The sequence below is a fragment of the Sturnus vulgaris genome, chromosome 16 (assembly GCF_052056855.1).
Source record: "Sturnus vulgaris isolate bStuVul1 chromosome 16, bStuVul1.hap1, whole genome shotgun sequence".
Taxonomy (NCBI): Eukaryota; Metazoa; Chordata; class Aves; order Passeriformes; family Sturnidae; genus Sturnus; species Sturnus vulgaris.
Genome location: NC_142258.1, coordinates 5,740,741 through 5,764,332, shown reverse-complemented (window position 1 = coordinate 5,764,332; position 23,592 = coordinate 5,740,741). Strand labels below are relative to the sequence as shown.

At 42.3% G+C, this 23,592-nt stretch overlaps 1 protein-coding gene across 3 annotated transcripts in view; it reads right to left on the bottom strand.

The window, feature by feature from the left end:
- The window catches only part of PRKAR1B (protein kinase cAMP-dependent type I regulatory subunit beta), a 94,549-nt gene that overhangs the window by 10,200 nt on the left and 60,757 nt on the right, over positions 1-23,592 (bottom strand). For all 3 annotated transcript variants that reach the window (XM_088174356.1, XM_014869816.2, XM_014869827.2), the window contains exons 7-9: positions 21,642-21,800; positions 12,825-12,885; positions 9,250-9,371 (exon numbers count right to left, since the gene is read on the bottom strand). In XM_088174356.1, coding sequence (XP_088030482.1) covers positions 9,250-9,371; positions 12,825-12,885; positions 21,642-21,800 — 342 coding nt within the window. The remainder of the gene's footprint in view (positions 1-9,249; positions 9,372-12,824; positions 12,886-21,641; positions 21,801-23,592) is intronic.

Sequence of the window (23,592 nt, the reverse complement as noted above, 5' to 3'; positions counted from 1 at the left end):
TTAATGCTGTTTTACGGCCCAATTACTCCTACCACCATCTGCTTCTTTGTGAAAACATTCTGTAGATGCTGAAGTAACCAGACCAAGCAAAAGGCTGAGGCAGACATTGTCATTAAAGTCTCATAACTAATGCTGTGACCAGGGCTGGGAGAGCAGCTGTGGCCAGCGAGGGCAGCAGCTTGTGAGCAAGAAATAAAACATGAAGTAAACTGGAGGAAGGAGAGAAGAGAGTTTATTACAGAGATCAAGAAAATTCCCCATGGAAAGCTCTCTGTGAGTCCTTTCAGTTGGTGAATCTTGTGTTTTCAAAGGACAAAATTCTGAAATTCAGAAGAAGAAAAACCTCACAAACTCAAAATTGCCTCATCCTGGAGCACACTGAGAAGGGTATTGCATGCTCCAGAAAATCCACACTGCACAACTAATGAAGGAGCCCTAAGGGCTATATTCTTGCAGCAAATCTGCAGCAACTCAATAATATCTTTGCAGAGGAGGGACAAAAACTATTCCACTAAGGGACAGCTTTAACATGATCCACAGAAAGGGATGAACTCCAGCAGAGACTGGGGAAGTTCTCCATTTCTCTTCCTCTAGGTTGAGCACCACTGTATTTCAGGTCTTGTTTACACTGCAGTGTTTTTGCTCGAAGACAGAGAAGCTCTCCTCAAGACAGAGCCCCCAGCTCCTGACACAGCAGATGCCTTTAATGTCAGCTCAGATTTAACATGCCTGGGGCCATCTTGTTCACCTTGACTAAGTGCTTTGAATCAGGGCTTGTGAGCTCAGGATCCAGTGCCAAAGGAGCTTATGGGGATCCTGAAAACCTTGAGGGGTAAATAGCCTGTGCTCCTCTCCTTCCTCCCATGGAGAGATTTTCATTCCCTGTGAACCTCCAATGCTTTTTGCAAGCTGACCTGGTAGGAAGACACTACAGGACAGGACTAAAGAGCACCAACCATACCCTAAAGTTGGTATTAGCTCAGGAAGAAGTCAGAGGCTGCTTTGAACACAGAGAAAATCTTGCACTCTGATTTTTATGCAAATTCAAATGGAGCATGCATATATTAAGAATGAAACTGCCAATCACTAACTTTGGAGTTTACTTCTCTGCACACCAAATGATTTCCTTATATTCCCTGATTTCCACATATCCCATAGTGGTACAGGGCCAGGGTGTGTCTGTCATTCCAGCATAAACTTCAATTTTATGGGTTTACAAATCAGATGTTTTAAATTACAGCTGAATGAGACTGGAGACTCCTACACAAGTTGTCATGTCAAAAGTGAACCGGGGAAACATTCATGCATTTTTTTTTATGCCGGGTATAGCATGTGCAAAAAGAGGCTGGGAAAACTACTTTTAAGCCTTTGGGAACAGTGTGGTTGCACTGCATCCTCCTGGGAATTGTGCTTCAAGACCTAGGTTTATCAATATCCCAAAGACAGAACACAGCAGGTCCTGTGTGCACATTATGGTGCTGACATAAGCAATGTCCTCATTCCTGGTGTCCTGGAAGACCACCAGCACATCACTCCTCAGCTGCCATTTCAGCCCTCAGGGACTGCTGATAGCATCATTCCTGGGACAGCTTTTATGTTAGAGCTAAGGATCAGCAGTTCTAGGGCTACTTTCCAAAAGAAGACAAATCCTTTGAACTATGTAGCCAAAGACACTGCAAATATTCCTTTAGCCAGTAAATAATCTTGGATTTTTATTATTTGCCAACCTTTGATTTATGAAAAAGACCTTTCTACAAAAACAAGGGAAGAAATCAACACATTTCTGCCAATACAAAGAGCAAGTGACTTCCACATAACCTGTAGTATAAAATAGCACCCATCAATTTTGGGTGGTAACATTTAACCTAAAGGAATGAATAATGGAGTGCTGGTCACAGGCTCCCACTGTTTGTCTGCCCTGGACATTTCATAAGCAAAATCATGAAGGTCTAGACCTTCAAGGTGTCTAATTCCCATCAATTGTTTTTTCAGGAATGAAGAGCTATCCCAATTCTTGTGCCCCGTGCTTCAGCTCACACCATGCAACACAGAGGTTGCTTCACACACTTCATCAGAAGGTGTGGTGAGGATAAAAGCCCTGTGGCCTTCATGAGATGTTCATGTAGGTAAAAAGGAATGAGCTGGTTAAAAGGTTGCATGTGTTATAGACATACAACACTTAAAGGTATTTAATTATAAAATTATTTATCTCATACTACATGGAGGGGCCAAATCCAGGTGAAAACTCTTTACCACCACCAACCATTGGCTGTGCACATTGTTTTTACACTGTTCTCCTTTCCATCAGACCTCTTTTTCAACATGACTCATTTCCCTAATGTAAAAGCTATCTGACATTAATGGTTTTGCAGAAGGATGAAGCAAGAGGACTTAATTCTGGTTGTGGACTCAAGATTGAGTCATGACTGGGTTCGACAGCATTTTTTTAACTGTACATTTTCAAACTATCATATGTTATTCTCCACTCTCTGGGTTCATAGCAACTCACGGAATTTACATACAGTTGTCCTGGTTTCTGCCACAAATGAGGAACGAAATCTGCAAAGCTCTAAAATAGACTAGAAATAGTGGCTAATCTGAAGTTTCACAGAATTATTAGGAAAATGCTTCCTTGTACATCACTTCTGAGGTTCCAGGTTTTGCAGAATTCACCAGAGGTTGACTGCACTGCAGTGGTTATTGGTGGGGCTGGAGAAGGCTGGAAGGAAAGGTCAAAAGCTGCAGTCACTGCCAGGTCCTCCATGGCTGGTGGGAAGAAGGAAGGGAGCAGCCATTTGCTTCCTATGAAACATAATCCCATGGATATGCAGCCTGACCCACTGCCCATGGAAGTTAAAATTGAGTTTAACAAGAGCTGGACTTAGCTGACATTTTAGTCTCTTTGACTCAACAAAATATTTCACCTCCATCCCTACTCAGGATGGGACCCAATCACACACCCAACTTTGCATCTTTGACGTCAGCTGGCCATTAAAAATGGATCCTGAGCACAGAGGAACTCTGTAGCTGGGCCAGTGGAAAATGCTGCTGCTCCAGCACAACTGGGTGATATCAAGAAAATCGAACGTCCCCTTCCTGTAAGAGCTCTGTGGGAAACAATGTCCGTGCAGTTAAAAATAAGCAGAGTACAGAGCCCTGGTGCCTGCTGGCTCTGTTTATTCAGGATATTTTGTTTATTGGGTACATTAGGAGTCGCTGCAGACTGCCTTTGACAAACATTTTTGGTATCAACAAAATCCTGGTAACACTAAGCAGTTCAGATTTGTAGCCTTTGAAACTCCTTTTCTAGACAACATTCATCTTCCTAATTAATAATTAATCGCACTGTGTTTTAAAGAGATTATCAGGTGTGATAGCAGAGTGTGCCTAAGGCAGTGACTTCATTATCCCTACGGAAGGAGTTTACTTTGTAGTTCTCCTGCCTGTCGCAGGGGTAGGTGCCAAAGGGGTCTCTCTTAGGTTAGAATGTCAAAGAGCAACGATTTAGGGCAGGAAACAATTGGGCTATTATTTTTCTTTTTTCTTTTTTTTTTCTTTTCCTCCTTAAGGAGCTTTTAAATCATAAATCTTGAGATGCTCCTTGTGTAATTTAAGACTCAAGTCGAGTTTTCCTGCAGAAAGGCCCAATTCTGTGCAGGACCAGGTGCCCTTCCGAGGCAGAGGCAGGTTACCATGGCAGGAAGAGTTTACAAACACTGTTCCACCTACAGGCTTTGAACTGCATCTGTGCAGAGACGCTCCAGAGTGTGCCAAGAGTGTCAGCAGGGCTGGAAACACTGATTTCACCTACAGGACACTATCTCAAGTACACTCTCGTCAAGAACTCACAGCGGATCCTGCCCAGACCGGAGCCAGTTTGTGGCCCTGACTTGAAATGTCAACAGCAGCATGGAAGGAGCTGCCCCCACCAGGAATTACTGGGCTGTTTCCAACGTGATCAGCCAAGGATAGTGCTGGAAAAATGACCATTAACCAATTAATTTCACTCATTTCTTTCAACTAGGCAGCTCTAGGCATTAATTCTGAAAGACCTTCTGCACTATCAGAGAGGTTTTTTCTCTTATTTGTCAATTTTGCTATTCCCATTGCCTGGTTTCAGTAGTGACAGAAATTTATGCCTTTTTCCATTAAGCTTTTCTTCACCTTTAAGAGGTGTCATTAGGGGATGGGGAAACAGGGAGGGCAATGTTCTGCCCACAGACTGAACAGGTTAGACTGAAAATCAGATTCCCTGACCATGCCTCCTCTCTAACTAGCAGGATAATAAAGAAGAATACAAACCCTCAGATTTTTATAAGTGCTTTTCACAAAGGAGTTGCAGAGGAGTGCCCTCTGTAACTTAACACAAATCTGCAATTAAATACACTGTTTTTTAAAGCTGAAAACAAAAATCTAATGCCAAACTCCTTGATACCAAGGGTCCATTTCTCCTTGAATTGTCTCCTGTGAATTATCTTCTATTTTTAGGTCTTTTATTTTTAGGCTGCTGCATGCGATTGCTGGGCAGCTCGACCAGCTATTAATTGGAAATGTTTTACTTCTCATGCAGATTTATTTCTATGCTTTCTGCACCACTTAAAGCAACCTGTCCTGGGAGCAGATGACAGGCTGCACATTTAAAGGGCAGCCACAAGCTGTGCTCCCCAGGTTCAGCGTGGCCCTGTCAGAAACCTTTTGCTTTTCTCTCCTCCTCCACCTGCGCACGTTTGTGTCTGTGCACACATTTTTCTTAAACCATGTCAAACTTTATGAGTATTAGGGCCATATGGCAGCAGCTCAGCAAGCTCTGGGTGTGCAGCTGAGGTTCAGAGAGTCCCTGAGCACAGTGGGTGAGTCCCAGGACACGGGCAGGGATCTGACAGGGGAGGGGTGGCAGCTGGAAATCCCAGCAGGCTGCAGCTCCCTGCATTTTTGGCAGCTGCCTTACAGACTTCGAGGTACTGTGCCACCCAGCCAAGCTGGAAGCTGAACTTGAGAGAGTGGTACATGATCATAACCGCTATTTTTAATACTATTGTCGCTACCTTTCTCAGTAACCTAGACAACAGCAAAAAACTCTTTTCTTTCCAGTTTCAGAGCACTACTCCACTGGTTTGAACTACTGTTCGAGCTGGAGTCAGTGGCAAAGCACGAGTTGGGAATAAAACCAGGCCCCGTTCAACTGGCATCTCATTTAAAGGGACTTTTAACTCCACAAAGCTCACATGCCTTTGCATCCACCACTTTAAAATGCTGGCTAAAAATATTTGCGTTATCTGAAGTCAGATGAATAAATCCTCCCCACTGCTGGGTACACAGTGTGGCAGTGCACAACACAACTGCAAATTTATTTGTTAGAAACCGTACATCTGTTATGATTTACGCTTGCCAAAATATAATTCTTTATGGCAACAATTGTTTCATGGTGCTTAAAGTTTTTCACCTCTGTGCCAGGAATCTCATATGGGATAATTCCATGACCTTGGAATCCAGCAGATACATTCCACATCTGTCTGGTCTGGGAAAGCCCGAGTTTGTTGTGTGAAAACCATAGTGGGAAAGTAAGACCTGGAAATATCTGAAAATACAGAAACTGCAGGGCTGCTTCTTTATTATTATTATTTTTTCTTTAATTACCAGTTTCAAGTGCAGTAAATCAATCTCACAGAAGTCGTTACTTTGCTTTTGTAAGCAGACATTCACTTCTGATCCTATCTTCACATTAAGGAATATGGTATAAACATTACAATAATTCTATCTCTGGAAAAAAAATAAAAACCACAGCCTTTAAATATTAAAACTAAAGCTTGTTCAAGGCTGCTTGATGTTTAAACAGAAAAAGAACCCAAATTACTGCAAATAAACATCTTACTGCTGCCTGTGAAGATTTAGGATGGCAAAAAAACTGCAGTTGTCCTGGAAGCTCAGGGAACTTTTCTCATTAGACTTCTTAGCAAAAAATGAACCATAAACAGCTTTGTGAGCAGCGAACTTAAAAAGCTCTGGTTTCCTGTGATTCTTCCCTGTGCACATTTTCTGTTATTCTAATAATTTGGCTGAGCTCCTGCTGCAGCCTCACTTTCCAAGAAGCACTGTAGCATTTCCATTCACACAACCTACAACTCAAACAACCTGCACCCCAAATAAACTCTGCAACACTGGAGGGAGGAAGGTGGACAGAAAGCCATGACAAAAACGTTATAGTAAGAAATACACAGAAAAGGTGAATGTGTTTGCTTGATAGAAGGGGAGACTAATTAGATTTATCCATACTAACTAGGATGATATTCCTAGTTTAAAGCAGGAATTGCTGTTCTGATCATCACTGGGACTATCAGTCTCCTTTTCAAAAGGTTTCAGTGGTTTCTCTTCAGTCTGCAAATCCTGAAGGTGCCAATCCACTCACAGGCTGCATCCTTGGGCAGGACCCATGTCCTTACAATGTCCCAAAGGGTGGCACAGAGCAAGGCAGCAGGGCAGGCTAACCAGAGTGAATGACTAATTTATGAAGTTTAACTATTTTAAATCCATGTGTGAGTCCTGGGTGCCTTAGACAAGCTTTTATGCTAGGAGTCACAAGATTCCACTTGGAACCAGAATCTGGGATGCACCAAAGCCTTATAAAGTAATAACTGATTTGTCTAAAGCAGGATATGAATGATCCTAAAAACACGGAATGTTAAATCCCAGCATGGTTTGGGTTGGAAGTGACCTTAAAGCTCATCTCATTCCACCCCCTGCCATGGCAGGGACACCTTCCACTATCCCAGGCTGCTCCAAGCCCTGTCCAGCCTGGCCTGGGACACTGCCAGGGATGGGGCAGCCACAGCTTCCCTGTGCCAGGGCCTCAGCACCCTCACAGGGGAGGATTTCTCCCTTGATATCTAACCTAAACCTACTCTCTTTGGAAGTCATTCTCCTGTCCTGTCACTCCAGGCTCTTGCAGACAGTCTCTCCATCTTTCCTGCAGGCTCCCTTCAGGTGTTGGAAGGCCACAGGTAGGTTACCCTGCAGCCTTCTCCAGGCTGAGCAATCCCAATTCCCTCTGCCTTTCCTCACAGGAGAGGGGCTCCATCCCTCTGATCATCTCAGTGGCCTCCCCTGGGGAGGGGACCCCAGATCTGGACACAGAGAGCAGAGCAGAGGAGCAGCATCCCCTCCCGGGACACAACTGGCTTTCTGGGCTGCATCAAATGCAAAATGAGTAAATAAAAAGGTAAATGAGTACCTTGTCCAAAAATCATGTGGCCCAGTTAACTTTGTAGTACTGGCCATGCTGTGCTCCAAAGGAGGCTGCATTTTAGTGATATATGAAATGGTTTTCTGCATATGCAGCAGCCAAACAACTTGGCTGCATTTCTAGTGGTTTGGATTAGAAGACCACAAACATCAAAAAGCATATGTAAGAAGCTAATGGCTTTTCAACATATTGTGACAACAAACCAGCCAAAACTACTTTCAACCAGGTTGTAGAATAATGTCTTCCTGGTGACTTGAAGCGATTTTTTTCCTACAGAAAAGCTTAAAATCAAGGATGTAAACTCCTGTAAAAATCACGTTTAAAATATAAAGCTTAAACTATGTGTGAGCAGGCAGAAATACTGCTGCAGCACAAGAAATAGTTGAAACTGGATGTTCATTCTTTAAAGCAGAAAAATATAGGCAATTTCCAAAATGAGAAACTGAGTCAGATTTTCAGTGCAAGGGTGAGGTGAGCAGATACTTTCTACAGAATGTTGTGTTAATGCTTTTCTAACCATTCAAGTCTTAACAGCTGTTTCAGTGAGAAGGGGAAAATAAAGGCCCTTGGTAACTCTAAAGCAAGCTGCCAATTTTCCACATGGGATTCAATGGCTATGAAAATTAGATTTTCCTTGTCTCCTGCTGCTGCAAGGAATAACAGCACACTCAGTAACACTAGGAGCAATGAAAATTCCATATTTCTGGAAAATCTTCAATTTCCTAAATTTTTCTCATATACTAAACATCTTGATAAAAAAGATTCCCTATCTACTATCTAGTCTCTTTTATTCTGACATTATATTTTTCAGGGGTCACTGCTTGTCACATCTTTAAAGTTCCTGAATTGTCTCTGTATGATAGACAGGTGCAGTTACTTGCACTGACAATTTTGTGAGCATTGAAGAAAAGCTATGTTCATAAATAAAATACATACTTCCGACCCTCAAGAGGAAAGAAGGATGGAATTTCAAATGTCAGATATTGATTATGAATCAAATTCTGGATACTTTGCATGGAGGCACCTGTCCAAAAATCCACAGATAAAGAGCAAGCAAAGCAAAGCCTGGGATGCATTTTGTGTACATACAACTGGGTCCCAAGGCCACACAGTGACCAGCTTCTTACACCCCTCTGACCCACCTTCTCCCACACTGAGGGCTTCCAGCTCCCTCCCAGTTCCTGTGCCACCACAGGAATTCATTGCTGGTCATGTAACACCTGGAACTGTCACCACAGCCATATGTTGGCTATTTCTGGTGTATAGATTTGCATAGGAACACTCACAATCCACAGACAATCATAGCCTAATGCTCTCCTGTTGTTCAGTCTGAGTCTCTCTAGTACCTCTTTATAGCTTGTTACATCACAGTGCCTTGGTACTTGTGTGAGATACCAAGGATCCAAATATTTATGTCAGAGGAGGGGGGGAAAGCCCCATCAGCATCTGTTTGCAGAAGTGAGATGGTGGAACTGAAGTGTCAGATAATCTCCCAAAAAGATGTCAGCATTTTCAGCTGCCTGACAGATCTGTCTGCCTGTGTCAGAGTAAACAAGAAGATGGCTCAGCCACTTGGACTGAATTTAAGGCAAAACAAAGAACAAATTATCTGTTTTCTGATCAGGTCTCCTGCTCCAGTTTACAGATGTGCATTTGTAATAACCCCTCTAAGTCCCTTTGGGAACAACAATCCATGTACTCTGTGACTGACCAGTATCAGAAATTTTGAACTAGAAAAATCTCCCATAGAAAACAAACCTTCAAACAGTAAAGACACCAAGCATACCTCAAAATTACTCTGCATTTTCAGTTTACTGGAAAGATTGTCTCACTTAAGACAATTCCATGGAACTGGTCTCTGAATTCATTTGAATTTTGAGTAGGTCTCTTGTTTTAAGTGGAATTAGATTTAAGCTGAAGTAAGAGATTGAACTGAACCCAAATGTCTTTAATACACAGCCTTGATCTTTACCAGGAAATGACAGAGTTTATCAGCTTGCCAATCTTACCTCTGTAATAATGAAGAAATCATCACCAGGCTCTCCCTGCACGACAATTTTTTCTCCATCTTCAAACTGGACAGGTTCCAGTGCATCAGCCACTGTCAGCCGCTCCCATTTGTCCAGGGACTCTAAAATATTGAAGATCATAAAACTATATTATAAAAACACTCCAACTTTGGCTGAAGATTCATATCTAAACTGACAGCTCTGCCGTGCCTGGTTCTGTTATAAAAGAAACATTTCTTTCATCCAGGCACTTTGCACGAACCTCCAGTTGGGAAACATGAATGTATTTATTCATTGTGTCTTAGCCATCAGTAATCACCCAGATAGCAATCTCAAAAGTTGGACAGGAAAAGTTGGCTCTGGTTCCCCTTGCCTGCAATCTGATCTGTGCTGCCCTGGCACTGCCACAGCCTGGAGCAGCTGAGGAGCTGCCTGGAGATGTGGGAGCACCTGAAATTCCCTCACCACATCCCACACCAGGTGTCAGGACAAGTCCTGCAGTGTTTCCACCAGAGCTGCTCCCAGTTCCTGCTGGGCTGCAGGGTGGGTGATGCAGTGCCCATCTCAAGGATGGGTGACACCTCCAGAGACAATGGCCAGACCCTGGTGGCACGAGCAGCAGGAGACCAGAGGCATCCAGGTTTGTGGGTGCTTGAAATGGCACCTCCTCATTTGCCAGCAGGATGTTTTCCTTTTCATTCCCCCACTTCAGGGAGAAAAGTTATAAAACTTCCAAAAAAAATTCCGTAATTAAAAATGATGGGTCTGTTTTAGGATTAACAGAGCAAATGCAGCCTGTGATAGGGGTCCCCATCACCCACCTGCCCCTGCCCCAAATCCCCACCCTGGCAAGGGACAGCCTGCACAGGGCACATCCAGGGCTGCTCAGTGTCCCAGTGCCCTCCCCTGCCTTTGCCAAGGGATGGATTCCACCTGCCCTGCCCTCAGAGAGGAGGTGCCACCCCCTGTTTCTCTCCAACAGCCATTTGCATGAGAATTCAAGACAGTGAATTGTACTTGAACTTTTGTACTTTGATCAGATTTGACTGAAAAATTACAGGTTTAAAAGTTATTAAAAGCAGTAGATAATACGATGATTTAACCTTCACTGCCTCAAAAAGCTGGGCTGAAATTCACGTCCCAGAGCTCTGCTGGTTTCTACTTACTATGAATTATTGAACAAATGTAAGTTGAGATACAGATTCTGACACCAGGATTAGATGTGTGCCATTCCATCAGACTCTGGTTTCCCCATTTTGTTCAAAATATTGCTTAGAAGGATTGTGTGAGGGTGAAAGGAAGTTCCTTAAAGTAAAAAAATGCCTTTTGGCTGAGCTCAGAAGGACACTGAGTCTGTAACAAAACCAGACCAAAGTGCTCAAAGCACCAAAGGTAAGTTTTGAGTTGACTGACACATCATCATGTTTTTATGCCACTTTCTTGTTGCTGTTTGGGAAATTGATTGTTTCTAACATTTTCCTCACCTAAAGCACTTTCCTGGTGTGTTTGTGACCTTTGCTGCAGAAGAACTAAGATCAAGACCAAGCCCATACTGCCAATGCAACATTCAAAAACTGCTCTGTTTGATTAAAAATAAGCATGAAACTCCTTCATGCAGACTAGAGAAGACTTTTCTTTTTTTTTTAAAGAACTCAGTAATTAACAATGAAAAGAAAGAGTCTCTTGAAACTTCTTCTTCTGTTGGCTTTATGAAAAATTCAAAGCTAATTCTAGCTCTAGTCACGAAGTGTCTCTCTTTTGTCTAAGGGAACTGTACCACTACAAATACATTGGTTAATAATTTTTGAAAACAGAGCATTATATAGAATATTCCAGAGCATTATATAGAATATTCTACAAGTTTTAGTGGCAGAGTTGAAGTATCAGATAAATTAGACCACATGCAATTTTTTTGCAATGTCTAAATTGTACATATCAATTCACGACTTTAATTAAACTCCAGAAGAAAAATTCAAAATAATCACGTCTTTCATATCTTGTTTGATACACTATAAGCAACTACTGATAACCCAAAAAAATCCTTAGATTTAAAAAAAAAATATGACTTTTGCAATTATGTGGCTAATTACAGACACTAGGCAGGCCTTGGAAAAAAAGAAACATAAGAAGCAGGTAGAGGTTTTTCCACCAGGAAATCACTGAGTTCTGACCACATTAAGGGATAAAGTGAAGTTGACTTTTCAGTGCCATTTTGAGATTCTAAAATATATTTCTGCCTCGCAGGTGCCATCTACGTTTTAGACATGTCAAAGAGATCCTTACACATTTCACCTAAATTTCCATGTTCCTGCAATGATGTCTTATTTTGTTCACTGCTTTTCTGTACTTAAAAAAGGTTCAAATCTTGAAGTCCTTCCTCTTTTTTTTTTTACTGAGATTCAAAAGCCACACTACAAATTAGGCTCTAATTACATTGCAAACCACATGTTTAAGGAAGCACATCTCTGAATAACCTTTCTACTCTGAAATTGTTTTGAGATGTCTCATTGTTGTAATTGCTCCTCATTAGTGCAGGTGCACAGATTCTTTTTTTCTTTAAATACTCATTGTAATTTGGTATAATTTGTGCTCTTAATTTAGGAAGATTTAAATTAAGCATAAAAGAAGGATTTAAAATGATGAAAACTTCATTAATAAGTGAGCAACATACTTGGCCTCACTTTAAGCACATAAATATAATTGAAAATCTTATGCATAGCACCTCTCAGAAGTTCAAGTGTATGCTCACTGAGACACTCATATTTCAGGTACCTCAGTTTGAATGGTAGGTGAATATCATAAAAAAAATAAAAGAAAATTTAAAGTAGAAATATAAATACTTTAATTATACAGTAAATAAATCCTGAACTGTTTTTTTCCAAACAGCCCCAGCAAAAACATGATGTTTCTCCTAAAGAATCAACAGCTCATTGTATTGTCTAACACTGTCCTCCTTATTAGAGGCTTTTGTTCTCCTAATGGTGATTGATTGGTCAGGCATTATGGGTTTGTTGTTTTTCCTACTGAAGGCCATCAAGAACATGCCCAAATTTCGTGGCTATCACATTAATCAAAGGGAAACAAAATCCATGGACAAGAAGCTAAACAGATGTTTTAAGAATGTGAGACAGGGGCTGTAAAATGCAGAGAAAAAAAAAGGATCAGTCCAGTTTGATTTGTAAGGTTGGCTTGTTTAGTGCACATAAACACCGTATTCTTGCAGGAAAAAGCTTCTCACCTGTTCCCTGGGAGGATGTAACTGGACTTTATGACAAATTTATATCTCTGCACTGCTTCCTGCTCTATCCACATGATCTTTACTCAGCAGCAGCTACTGAAAGTACCAGTGTGTGCCTGCTCCACCTTTAATGTGTGCTCCAAACCCATGGGCAGTGCACAGGAAAGAAGGAGAAAAACAAAAAGGACCCTTGACACTTTCATTCCTTCAGAAACAACACAATGTGAGACCTTCTGTCTGAGCACCACTGCTTTCATCGTGCCATCAAAGATCAAAATTCATCCTGCCAATGCCAATAACAGAGGAACCAACATCCAAGTTCCAAAGGGCAACTGACCCAAAATGGAGACCTTGCTCAGGAATTCTTCGTACATCTTCCGCTTCCTCAGAGTGCTGCCCTGTTATTACAGGAGAGAGAAAAAGGAGGCACAACATTACACAAAGTATTTTTGTGATTTCTTCCTACATCTGCTCTTTTTTTTTTTTTTTCCCCTCCCCTTCCAAATCTTAAGCATAGCCAGTGTAAACAGCCTCAGGCAAACGTTTCCCCATAAAATGTCTGGGCAAGTTGTATTGCTGATAAGCAAAGACAGAAGGACTCAAATTCAATCCTGCTGTAATTTCACTGACTTTACTGGTGTTACTGGACACTGCAGATGAATTGCATCCATTTAAAGGCATTCATTTTAAAGCCTGAACTTCATCAATTAACTATTTAGCCAATTCAATATATGTCTCATTGCCAATGAGGCTCTTTGTAATTACAAAGTAGGATAAAACTTAAAATGTCTCCCTCATGGTTTCCATCCTTCTAGATTAAAAACTTTTTAATGCCAAATGTGTTTACCTGTAAACCTGGTTAATATTCTGCACAGTGTTGTATCTATTGTTATGCTGAGCAATCCATTCATATTATTATTTTAACAAGATTTAAGCATTTGGGGGCAGACAATCCATCAATGTATGTGCAGCCAACAGCACAGTCATTCCCACTCTTCTAAGATTTTGTTGTGTGATAAATTTCTAAGACACGTTCTCCTTACACAGTGTTTGATCAGCAAGACAGAAACCACAAGTCACTGTTCCAGCACGCATTTTTGAAGGTGATTCATGTAGGAATAATTATGAAGAAATTTTACCAACACAAAAATAATGAATGCATCCTGAGTTCCTTCGGCAGTGACACAAAAGACTCATAAAGAAGTTCTTCCCAGGTACCAAGGAGGAACTCCAGGGCCTTCCTTGGAGCAGGCAGTTTGTTCCACACTGGTGACACCCCAAATCACTCCTGCCTGGGCAGATTTCCTGGGGATGTCAAAGGCTGCCTGGTGCCTCCCACTCAAATCTACAAGGCACAACACAAGGATGCTACCCTGATCTTCTCAAGGAAAGGAAAACAAAGATGCCATTTATTCATAGACTGGGAAGAGAGGATGTAAGCAAATGTCAGTGTCTGCCATAGAAAAAGCCATTTCTCTATTCCTCCTCCTCCAAGTGACCACCTGTGAGTGCTGGGAAAGTGGAGACAGAGAAGGGCAAAGGAGAAGAAACATTTGCCCTCTGGTATTGGAAGCATTCAGGAGTGTTTTGGGTATGAAAATGGGAATGGCTGGTTCAAGGGCACTGATATAACTAAGAATTAAGTATCACCCCTCCTCCTACACATGCTGTGCAGGTGGGGCTGCAAGAACCCCCAAAGCACCACGAATCCTTCCAGCAGCATCACCAGGCTTTGGCTCCACCTTGGGACCCCAGCACAGCTGGAGCTGCCAGGTGCTCTCCTCTGGGAACAGCTCCCGTTTGTGCCCCTGTCCCGGGGTCACCCCTTCTCCAAACAGCCACAGCAGCCCAGGAGCTGCCAGTGTCCCCAGGTAGCTCTGGCTCAGCAGCAGCAGCAGCTCCTGAGGCTCCCTGGCCATGACTGGGGGCTGGTGATGACAGTCGTGCTCAGCGATAGCATCGCTAACCCTCGCCTGACCCCTCTGTCTGACAAACTTGGTTCTCAACCTCGGGGGGCCCCGGCAGCATTTGAAGTGCCAGAAAGAAAAAAAGTAGAGAACTTCAAACACAGGAGGCTCTGCGAACCACGCCAGCCTCTGACAGCTCGCTGGGAGACAAAGAATGGAAAACTGGACACTGCACAGTTGTTGCTTTCCTCCCTGCAATCGAGTGGAAACGAGAGCAGCAAAATTGACAGCTGTGGAAAAGCAGATTGGTGGTTTAGTTCGATGGGCTGGGACACCCAGGGACAGATGTGGAAAATGCTTTTTAAATGACTTGCGGACACAGATGAATTTTAAGAAGCAGTAATCAGTAGCCATAAGTGATGCCTGGCCACGGCTTCGAGTATTTAGAGATGCAGACAAGACCAGGAAGGTGGGAATTGCAGCCATCCCACCTGGCCCAGAGAGGAAGAGCCCACCACTTCCTCCAGGAGCACAAGTGTGTTATGCCTTGGCTAAACTAAGCCAGGGCAGCACTACAGAATCCACAGCAAAGACAAGTGCAAAAGCAAAACTGAAGTGGAAATAATTAATTAAATGTGCTGTTACAATTTTTTGTATTGTCGTAGTATCTAGAACCCCTCTTAATGCACAGCTACACTGACTGGAGTATCCCCTGTCTCAGAATGATCCCACAGGGGTCAGGGAGAACATGGGCCCAGGGAAGAGCGAGTGGCTGGGGCTTAGGGCTGCTGCTTCCCAGCACATGCACTGAAAGCCAAGGTGACCCAGCTGATGGCTCCTGACTCATCCTGCAGGATGGCTCCATCCAGCCCTCCCTCCCTGTCTCCTCTGAGCCACCTGACAGCAGAGCTTCTCCTCAGGGTGCCCAGGCAGGCACAAGAGCTTTTTCTGCTTTTTCAGAGCATCCGAGGCTGGATCCAGGTTGGCACAACCAGATCCCAAATTCATTTCCAGGTAGGAGAAGCCTGGCTCACCCTTTATACACATTGTTTCTACCTGAGTGTGTTTTCCTGCTTCAGCTCTCACAAGCAGAGTGAGGGGAAGGATTTTGAGAGATCAGTACTGTAGTGCAAGCTAAAAAACAACACTGCAGTGGAATTACAGCCAACCAACCATGTTATTTCCATTGGTATTAACCATCTTTTCTCCCATCAAAGAGAGAGAGAACATAGATTCATAGGATCATAGAGTGGCTTGGGTTGGAAGGGACTTAAAAATCATCTAGTTCCTTCTCACCTTCTTTGGCCAGCCTGATATCCCTCTCATCCCCTCCCAGGCATAATGTCACCTCTGATTTCTGATGTCCTTTTTACACTTGTTTTATTTAGTTGCTTTACCCAAACTGCAGAGGCCAGGGGTATGAACAGCATCACCATCTCCTCTCCTACCCTTCAGGTACCTTCAGCAGAAATGCCAACCTGTGCATTCCCTGGCACAGGTGCTGAGTCTGTCCTCATGCAATATTTTTATGGATCTTCTAGAAGCAGCAGCAATTAAGACAGTACCAACATTTACAGACTGTGAGGTGGTGGAAGTTCCCTAGAGCAGGAAAATAACAAGAAAGGATCTGGAGACATTAGAAATGGGACTAGAAAAGAATAGAATGAGCATCCATTTGGAAAATACAACTAATAAAACACATATCCGAAGCAGAGATGCTTGACAGAAGACCCCTGCAAGTTGTAAAGCTGAAAGAGATTCACAGACAGGAGGTGAGACCTGCATCAGACTGCAACAAGAACACAGCCAAGGCTATTTTGGTCTGCACAGGCAAAGATATCATCCAGGAATGAAGTTTAGAGGCTCCATCTCCGTGGCTCAGATGTGACGGCGCCTGGTGTGCTACATTCTGTCTCGGTACCTCTTCTCCAGAAATGTGCTCCCAAATGCAGCAGAGCTTGAAGAAATGCTAACACACTTGGGGAGAGCTGATAAGGAAGGAGCAAAACAAATGCAGCCTGTATTTGTTGGCTCAGCACTGGGATTATAGGTGTGTCATCCTCATAGCTAGCATGCACTGTGGCAGGGGTTTTAAGTAGATAGTGATAATTATCTACAGATATATGACAGAAAGAGAGGGCAATTCAGTACAGCATAACTTGACATAGCTCAAAGTAATGGGAAAAATTAAGAAAATCTAACTTAAGATCAATACCAAAAAAGTTTTCCAATGAAGGAATTATTCTCTCACAGAAAAGTTTCCCAAGGGAAGCACTAGAAATCTTAGAGCTTAAGCCAGATAAAAACAATAGTAAATGTACATGAATAATTCTGCACTGGCAGGGTTCTTGATGGCATGTTTTAAAAAGTCTTTATTAATTCTGGTTTTTTCTAACCTATTAATATCTTATTTCAATAGTCTCTGCTTCTCCCTCTCCCCCCCCTCTCCTTTGTTCACTTTCTCCCTGGTTCTGAGCTGTCAGGCACAAGCTCATCTCCTTAAAGGCAGTGGCTCCCATTAATTACGAAGTCTTGTTAATATTCTAAGCTGCAGTGCTCCTCCCTGAGACAGTCCCAAGGAGAAACAAGATCACTCTCATGTGTCAAATCCACACAGAAAAGGCTTCAAACCCATTTTTTGGACCATTTAACGTTGCAAGGCCTAGGCTTAGCTTAAGCAATACACAGGCTGGGGAAAATGAATGCCCCAGAGATTGTAACAGGTCCTGTTGAGTTCCTATTCAGCATCTGCTTCACCTCATTTCCAACTGCTCTTTCTGTGTTTTCTTCTATATTTATTTTCATTCCTCCAATCCAATCTTTCTTTGTCTCTCCAGCACTCTTTGTGTCTTGTTTCTGATTCATTTTCTCAGGTGGAGCTGTCTGAGTCCTTCCTAGAAATCCCCACCTTCAGTAAGAAGCCAAATAAATGTCTATCAAGAGGCAAAGCATGACTCAAGTTTCAAAGAAGGAGTTATCCTGGCAGGAGGTGCTGGAATGGACTTCAGGACTGCACAGCCCCATTTAATCCCTGATTAAGCTGTTCCTGAGTGATGCTTTGGGTGTGCATTCCTGCTGGAGCATGAAAAAAAGAGTCCCTGTGCATTCTGGCCATGGGCACCAAGCAGCCCACACGGTCCTGGTGCTCTGTGCCACAGATGTCAGGTGGATTGCAGCCTTTGGAGTTGCTTTATGCTTTGGCCACCACACAACCTACATTTTATGGCGACCCAAAATCCTCCTGACTTTATTTTATCTCAGCTGAAAAAAAGCCCTACTTGCTAAAGGATTTGGTTTTGGGTTCAAAGCTGTAAAAAGACAGTAGAAGAAACCGAAAATAGCATAAATAAAATGAAGTATAACATTAGGAACTGACTATCCTTGATTTGTCACAACTTACAAACCAATGTTATAACTCACTTTCTGTGAGCACTTTGCCAAATAGGCCAAATGTATTGAATCCCACACAACTCCACTCTCAGAGCCAGGTACCTTGGACCATGGAAACTAGAGGGTAGTTAAATTATCCTGGACCAAGTCCTCCTAAAGAAGAAATTGCAAGAAATTAATACTTCAAATTTTCTCAGTCTGGGAACAGAATTGTCTAGGGGATCAATCTGATGTTGGGATAGAGACATTTGCTTCTCTGGTATTTGTGGTATTTGCTATATTTAGAATACAAATATTGTACTACCCTGGGATGTTCCCCATTCCGTGATGCTCTCGAATCCAAATTGCAAAGAAGAGGGCAGCAACTGAATTCCAGGAGAAGCCTATGGCAGAAAAATTCCTTTGCTCTCTCCCAGAAGAATGTAAGTAAATAAATGTTGGATATGTACACAAGTGTGTGTATCTGTGGCCATGTGCACACACACAGAGAACATATACATAAAAGAATTTGCAACAGAGTGAAAAGTATGTAACTCAGCAGAGATGATTCTATGAAATAAATGGAACACACAGATGGACAGATAATTTGTGAGTGTATCATGGAGGGAGCATGTTGAACTGGTTTTTTGTACCCCATCTAATACAATGAATTTCATGGTGTAATACTTTGTCAAGGACTGCAGTGAAAGCCAAGCAGTTTCACTGCACGTTCTGACAAAAAGAGCTATCCCAACATTTACAATCATCACAGCTGCTAAAACAAACTTGAATGTGACCTTCAAGCCATCAGGATACCTAAGCTGAGACAATGAAATATAAAGAAATATATCTGTTTCAACAAATTTCCTCTGGGACAGGCTAAATAATAAATGGATGACAACTGTAACTAAAAGCCAGCAGGAACTTTCTGCATCAGGCTTTGTCCATCCATAAAAAGGAAACCCCAAACTCCAAACCTCCTGAGATGCATTTTGTTCATACCATAAACCAGTCAGGATCAATGAGACACGTAAGTGGGGAAAATGGCACTAAGCAGAAATAAAAACAAGAAAATATTAAATGCAAAGCAAAGGACCAAAATAGTGCCTGCAAGGAGAAACAAGGTGGAGAGTCAAGTGTCTCATGACAGGATAAAATCTTTTTGGCAAGTGTGGATCTGAAGGCATGATTTGTAAATAAATATTTACAACCCAAATAAAATTTCAACACTTGACTGAGAAAACACGGGGCTGGTCATGGCAGGGAAGGAATGCAGACAAGAGAAATAACTATCTGGGGCTATGGAAGGGCTTTATCTGACTACAGCAAATATCTTTGGCATAAAAAGGTCATTTATTCCTTGGACAAAAGGATTTGCAACCAGAAAATAAGAAAAGAAAAACCTGCTTACTCCCAAGTTTTGAAACCATGTTAAATCATACATTTCAAAAGGTAACCTAAGCATTACTACTCCTTAAAGGCAGAAGCATTTCTACATTCAAATACCCAGTTAGAGGCTAAATGGCAGGAAACCATGTTTCTGGGAGTTGAGAGGCATCTACTACTGCACTTGAACTGAGTACAGCAAAAGCAGCCCCATAATGGTGGAGTCAGCTTCAAGTATGAAATACAGCCACTGAAACATGGTGTAATTAATTCTTAGGCTTGAGGAAATGTGCAGAGAGCCACTGTAACCTGCCCTCACACGACTGCACAAAGACAGGTGTCCCATTTCACCTACAGCAATGAAATTATCCACCCTGCACCTACAAAGAAATTGGAAGATGACAGGATTCACTCACTTTGGATGAGTAAATTGCATTCACCATGGACTGCATTTAAAATTGGACATTTTCTATACCTGCAGCAAATAATTTACCATGAAAAATTTCCTATCTGAGTACTGGGAATACTACAATAATGCTGTCTGGGTATCTAACAGTGCAACAGACCACCAATTTTTAGTGGCCTCAACTGTGAAAAAAACAAAAGTAGCAAGAGAGGCAGAGAAATATATCCATACTAATCAAAAGGTCTCATTGACTGCAGAAACTGAGCTTGCTAGGTAAGGTACAGCAGGCATTGGTGCAGAGAACATGTGAATTAATTTGAAAAGCACTTAGCACTACCCTAGAATCAAACAGAAGTACAACCATAATACTCAGCTTGTATGTATGACCAAAACCAGCATTAAAAACACAGTCTTCTCCACTTGGGACTTTAAATCCTTTTAGCAAAGTCCTGTCTCTGCATCAAATATTCATCTGCTGAAGTGTTCTATCAGATGATAATGGACACATGACCAAACTTGACAGCTCACAGGGCTGGCTGATTTTAGGTACCTCTAGTTCCATCAACACCAACACTGAAATCACCTCCAGGCTGCAAAGCCTGTGAACCTGTCCCTTCAATTCCTTACCACAAGCTTACAGGCAGCTGCAGAAAGCTCTGCTTAAAAAGCCAAGGAATATGTGCCTTGTCCTGGCATTTATTTCCCTCCTACATTCCTTCACTTTTGAATTTTGGATTCATCCTTGTAGCTTGTAGGTTCATCACACCAGTTATCCCAGACACCCCTCCATGCATCCTTGGAGGACATGGGACAAGTAAGTTGGGTGTGGCTCTTACATCTCTTTAGAAACTCTCCTTCTCTGTGTTTTAGAAGTACCTCTGCCTGCACTGGAAACCTTTCAAAACTGTTCATCCTGTTTACCCACAAGAGAGAAGACAAAACACTTTTTATAATTATTCGTCTATTTTGTCTTGGAGCCATCAGGCTGAATATTTTGGGATAGAATAAATTTCCATCAGCTGTACTCTCTCAAATGCCAGCATGATGTTTGTTTATGTGACACTGAACTCAGCCCATGAAATAGGGAGTGAACACCAGCAGTGCTCATACAGACACCCAACAGTCATCACACAGGGTAAACAAAGATCACTTGTACACTGCTGCTTAAGAATTAATCATTTAAGGGTAAAATCTATTCAGTTCCTTTGCTGTTTTTTCTGTTTCCTATAACACCCACTGGAAATACAGATGATCTCAAAATTGTTAATCCAAGAGAGCAGTGTCATTTCCATCAGATCAGAATGGAACAATGCAACTTCTAGAGAAAAGTCCTATTGAGAAGTAAGCTTTACATAGAGTAATGTCTGTTAATTATCAAAAAGAAAGGAATATTTTATGGAGAAGGAAGATATGCACATGGACATTGGAAACAAACTCATAAAAAAGTTATGACTTTACTGAAGTTAATTATCTGTCAAAGTTTCCATTATAAACTCACCACTGAAGAACTAACAGCAAATCCATAAGCTAGCACACGCCCCAGGTGCCACAAAGGTCTGCAGAGCTTTGCTGCAGGGACGAGGGAGTTTGAAAGGAGCAGAGCAATGAATCATTAGCAGCTCTAACCCCATGGTATGTGTGGCTGGGTGCTGGCTAACAAAGATGGAGGGCACAGTCCAAGCAAGACTTTATTATTTTAGTGGAGCTGGATTTACTTTCCATCACCTGCCTTGAGGAATGTAATACAAGATCAGACAAAGACTTCACAGGCAAGGGGTGCTGCTGAGAGATATTTCCAGGCTCACGATAAGGAGAGGATTTGCATAGCTTTGGTGGGTAACAGAGGCCTCCTGAGGTTTTCATTCACAGAGCAGTTATGCATAATGTTTCTCAATTGCATTTCTGACTCAGCGCCTTTCTGCTGATTCCTGTCCCCTTTTCTTTCAGCTCCCTTCATTCAGTTACTCCGCTATTTTGTCATGGCCTCTCTCTTTCATGTGGAAGCTCCAGGGTACTCTGAACACAGAGCTGCAAAGGAAAGTGAAGAACAGCAGCTGCATGGGGAAGCCCTTCCCCATAAACTCACCATCAGGATGCGTCTGTAGCTGTCTCTGTCGATGCCCCAGAGCTTCAGATCTGTCTTGGCCTTGACAGTGGCAGCTCGGGGGGTCCCATAGATCAGCGCCAGCTCCCCAAAACTGCCTCCTTCTCCAATGCTGGTCACCCACTCCCCGTTGACATAAACCTACCACAACACGAGACAAAAGAAGCAAAAGCAGCTTAGAGACTTAGCTGGAGTTCTCCTCCTGACTGCCAGTTACCTAACAGGCCATCAGCAATTTCCTTTCTAGTTGTCAATGTTGGGGACACAGAAGGAAAACAAGAGCATGACACTTCCAACAGTTGGTCCCCAAAGAGGGGGACAACCTGCTCTGTGGACAGAATTTCAAGCTGTCTTGCTTCAGTACAATGACTTTATTTACTCTCTGGGTTTCCAGCTCCCATGGTTAGCTGGCATCATGTTTTCCCCTTTGTGTTCAAGGCTCAGGCAGTCAACAAGCAGAACTGTCACAACTTTGGTTTTTTATTAACACTGTCAGACTTGGAAGGAAGGAGGTTTGTTGATATGTGTAATGAGGATTACTGAAATGTGCCATGGCCATGAAATGGAAAACAGTCAAAATAAGGAAATATCTTTTGAAAAGGAGCTTGTTTTTCTTCCCTAAGCTTAGTGCCTCCAAAACCCATTTAAATGTAACTATATAGATCTTCTCCCTTACTGAAGATGACTTTGGACTTGAGAAGCTCTAAGCAGAATGACCCTTTAACATCAGCTCTAGGAACTCAGGAAGCAGATTTTGACCCACATCCTTTATAGGTACTATATCCTCTTGGAATATGGTATTAATGGATACTACTGCTGCCATATTTTTCCTGGATGATGTTTAATTTGAGAAGAATTCCTTCACTTGAGTGCTATGTGCCCTCTTCCCTGGAGGAAGGGGACTGGTGCAGGTGTTGTCTGCTGGGCAGATTTTTCCTCACTATTTATTCATGCACAATGCTGCTCATGAACCATAAGAGTGCATGCAAAGGCTGCTGTGGACTGTGCATTCTGCAGCTTGCTATAAAATACACAAACCCTTTCAATCCTGTCACTGTGCCTGTGAGTTTGGAGGGCAGGAAAGGCTGGGTGCGTTTACTCAGGGCAGAATATATCCCAAACTGTTACAGACCAGTAACAGCAGAAATTAACCACTATTCATTTCATTTGCTTGAAAGTTCTGTGAAGAAAAATACTATGAAAAAAAATGGCAGGTATTCTCATCTTAAGCAGAAAAGTATTGCAGAGGCAAAGACCATAACCTGACACCAATTAGTGAGTAATAAACTAGCAGTTTTTAAAAAATGCATGAATTAGAGTTGTGCTCAAGCTGGGCATGAGAAAAGATGGCAACCAAAATAAATGAACTGGGGTCAAAACTCAACAACCTGTCAGTGTTAATTTTAATTCCATCTTCGTTTTATGATGAAAAAGCTTATTACAAAATACAGCTGGAATCAATCCCAATTTATCTTCACAATATTCAATTAAGATTTGCTCCAGCTCCTACTGAGGCCAGTGAAATGCTGGTTCAGTAGGAGATGGATGAGGCCACGATGCAGTTCAGCTGATCAAGAGACCTCTCGGGTATCAGCTGAAAAGGAGCAGCTGAACTCCAGGCAATGTGGTGGCTCCTGGTGCTCCTGGAACATCTGAGGATCAAGGGGCTTAAAAATAAAGGGTAAAAATAATCCCAAACAGGCAGGTGGTTGCAGACTGCCAAGAAAAAGCTGAAGCCACAAAAGCTAAAGCTTCATTTCATCACCATGACAGGATGAATGTCACCCAGGAGAATATCACACAAGAGAACAGCAACAGCCTTCCCTTTCAAACTTTCACACTCACCGCAGAAAGAAAATCTCACAGAACATTGAATCTACTTTTGATTCTCCTCATGATGAAAAAATGAAAGCAAAAAAAGAAGTTTTTAAAA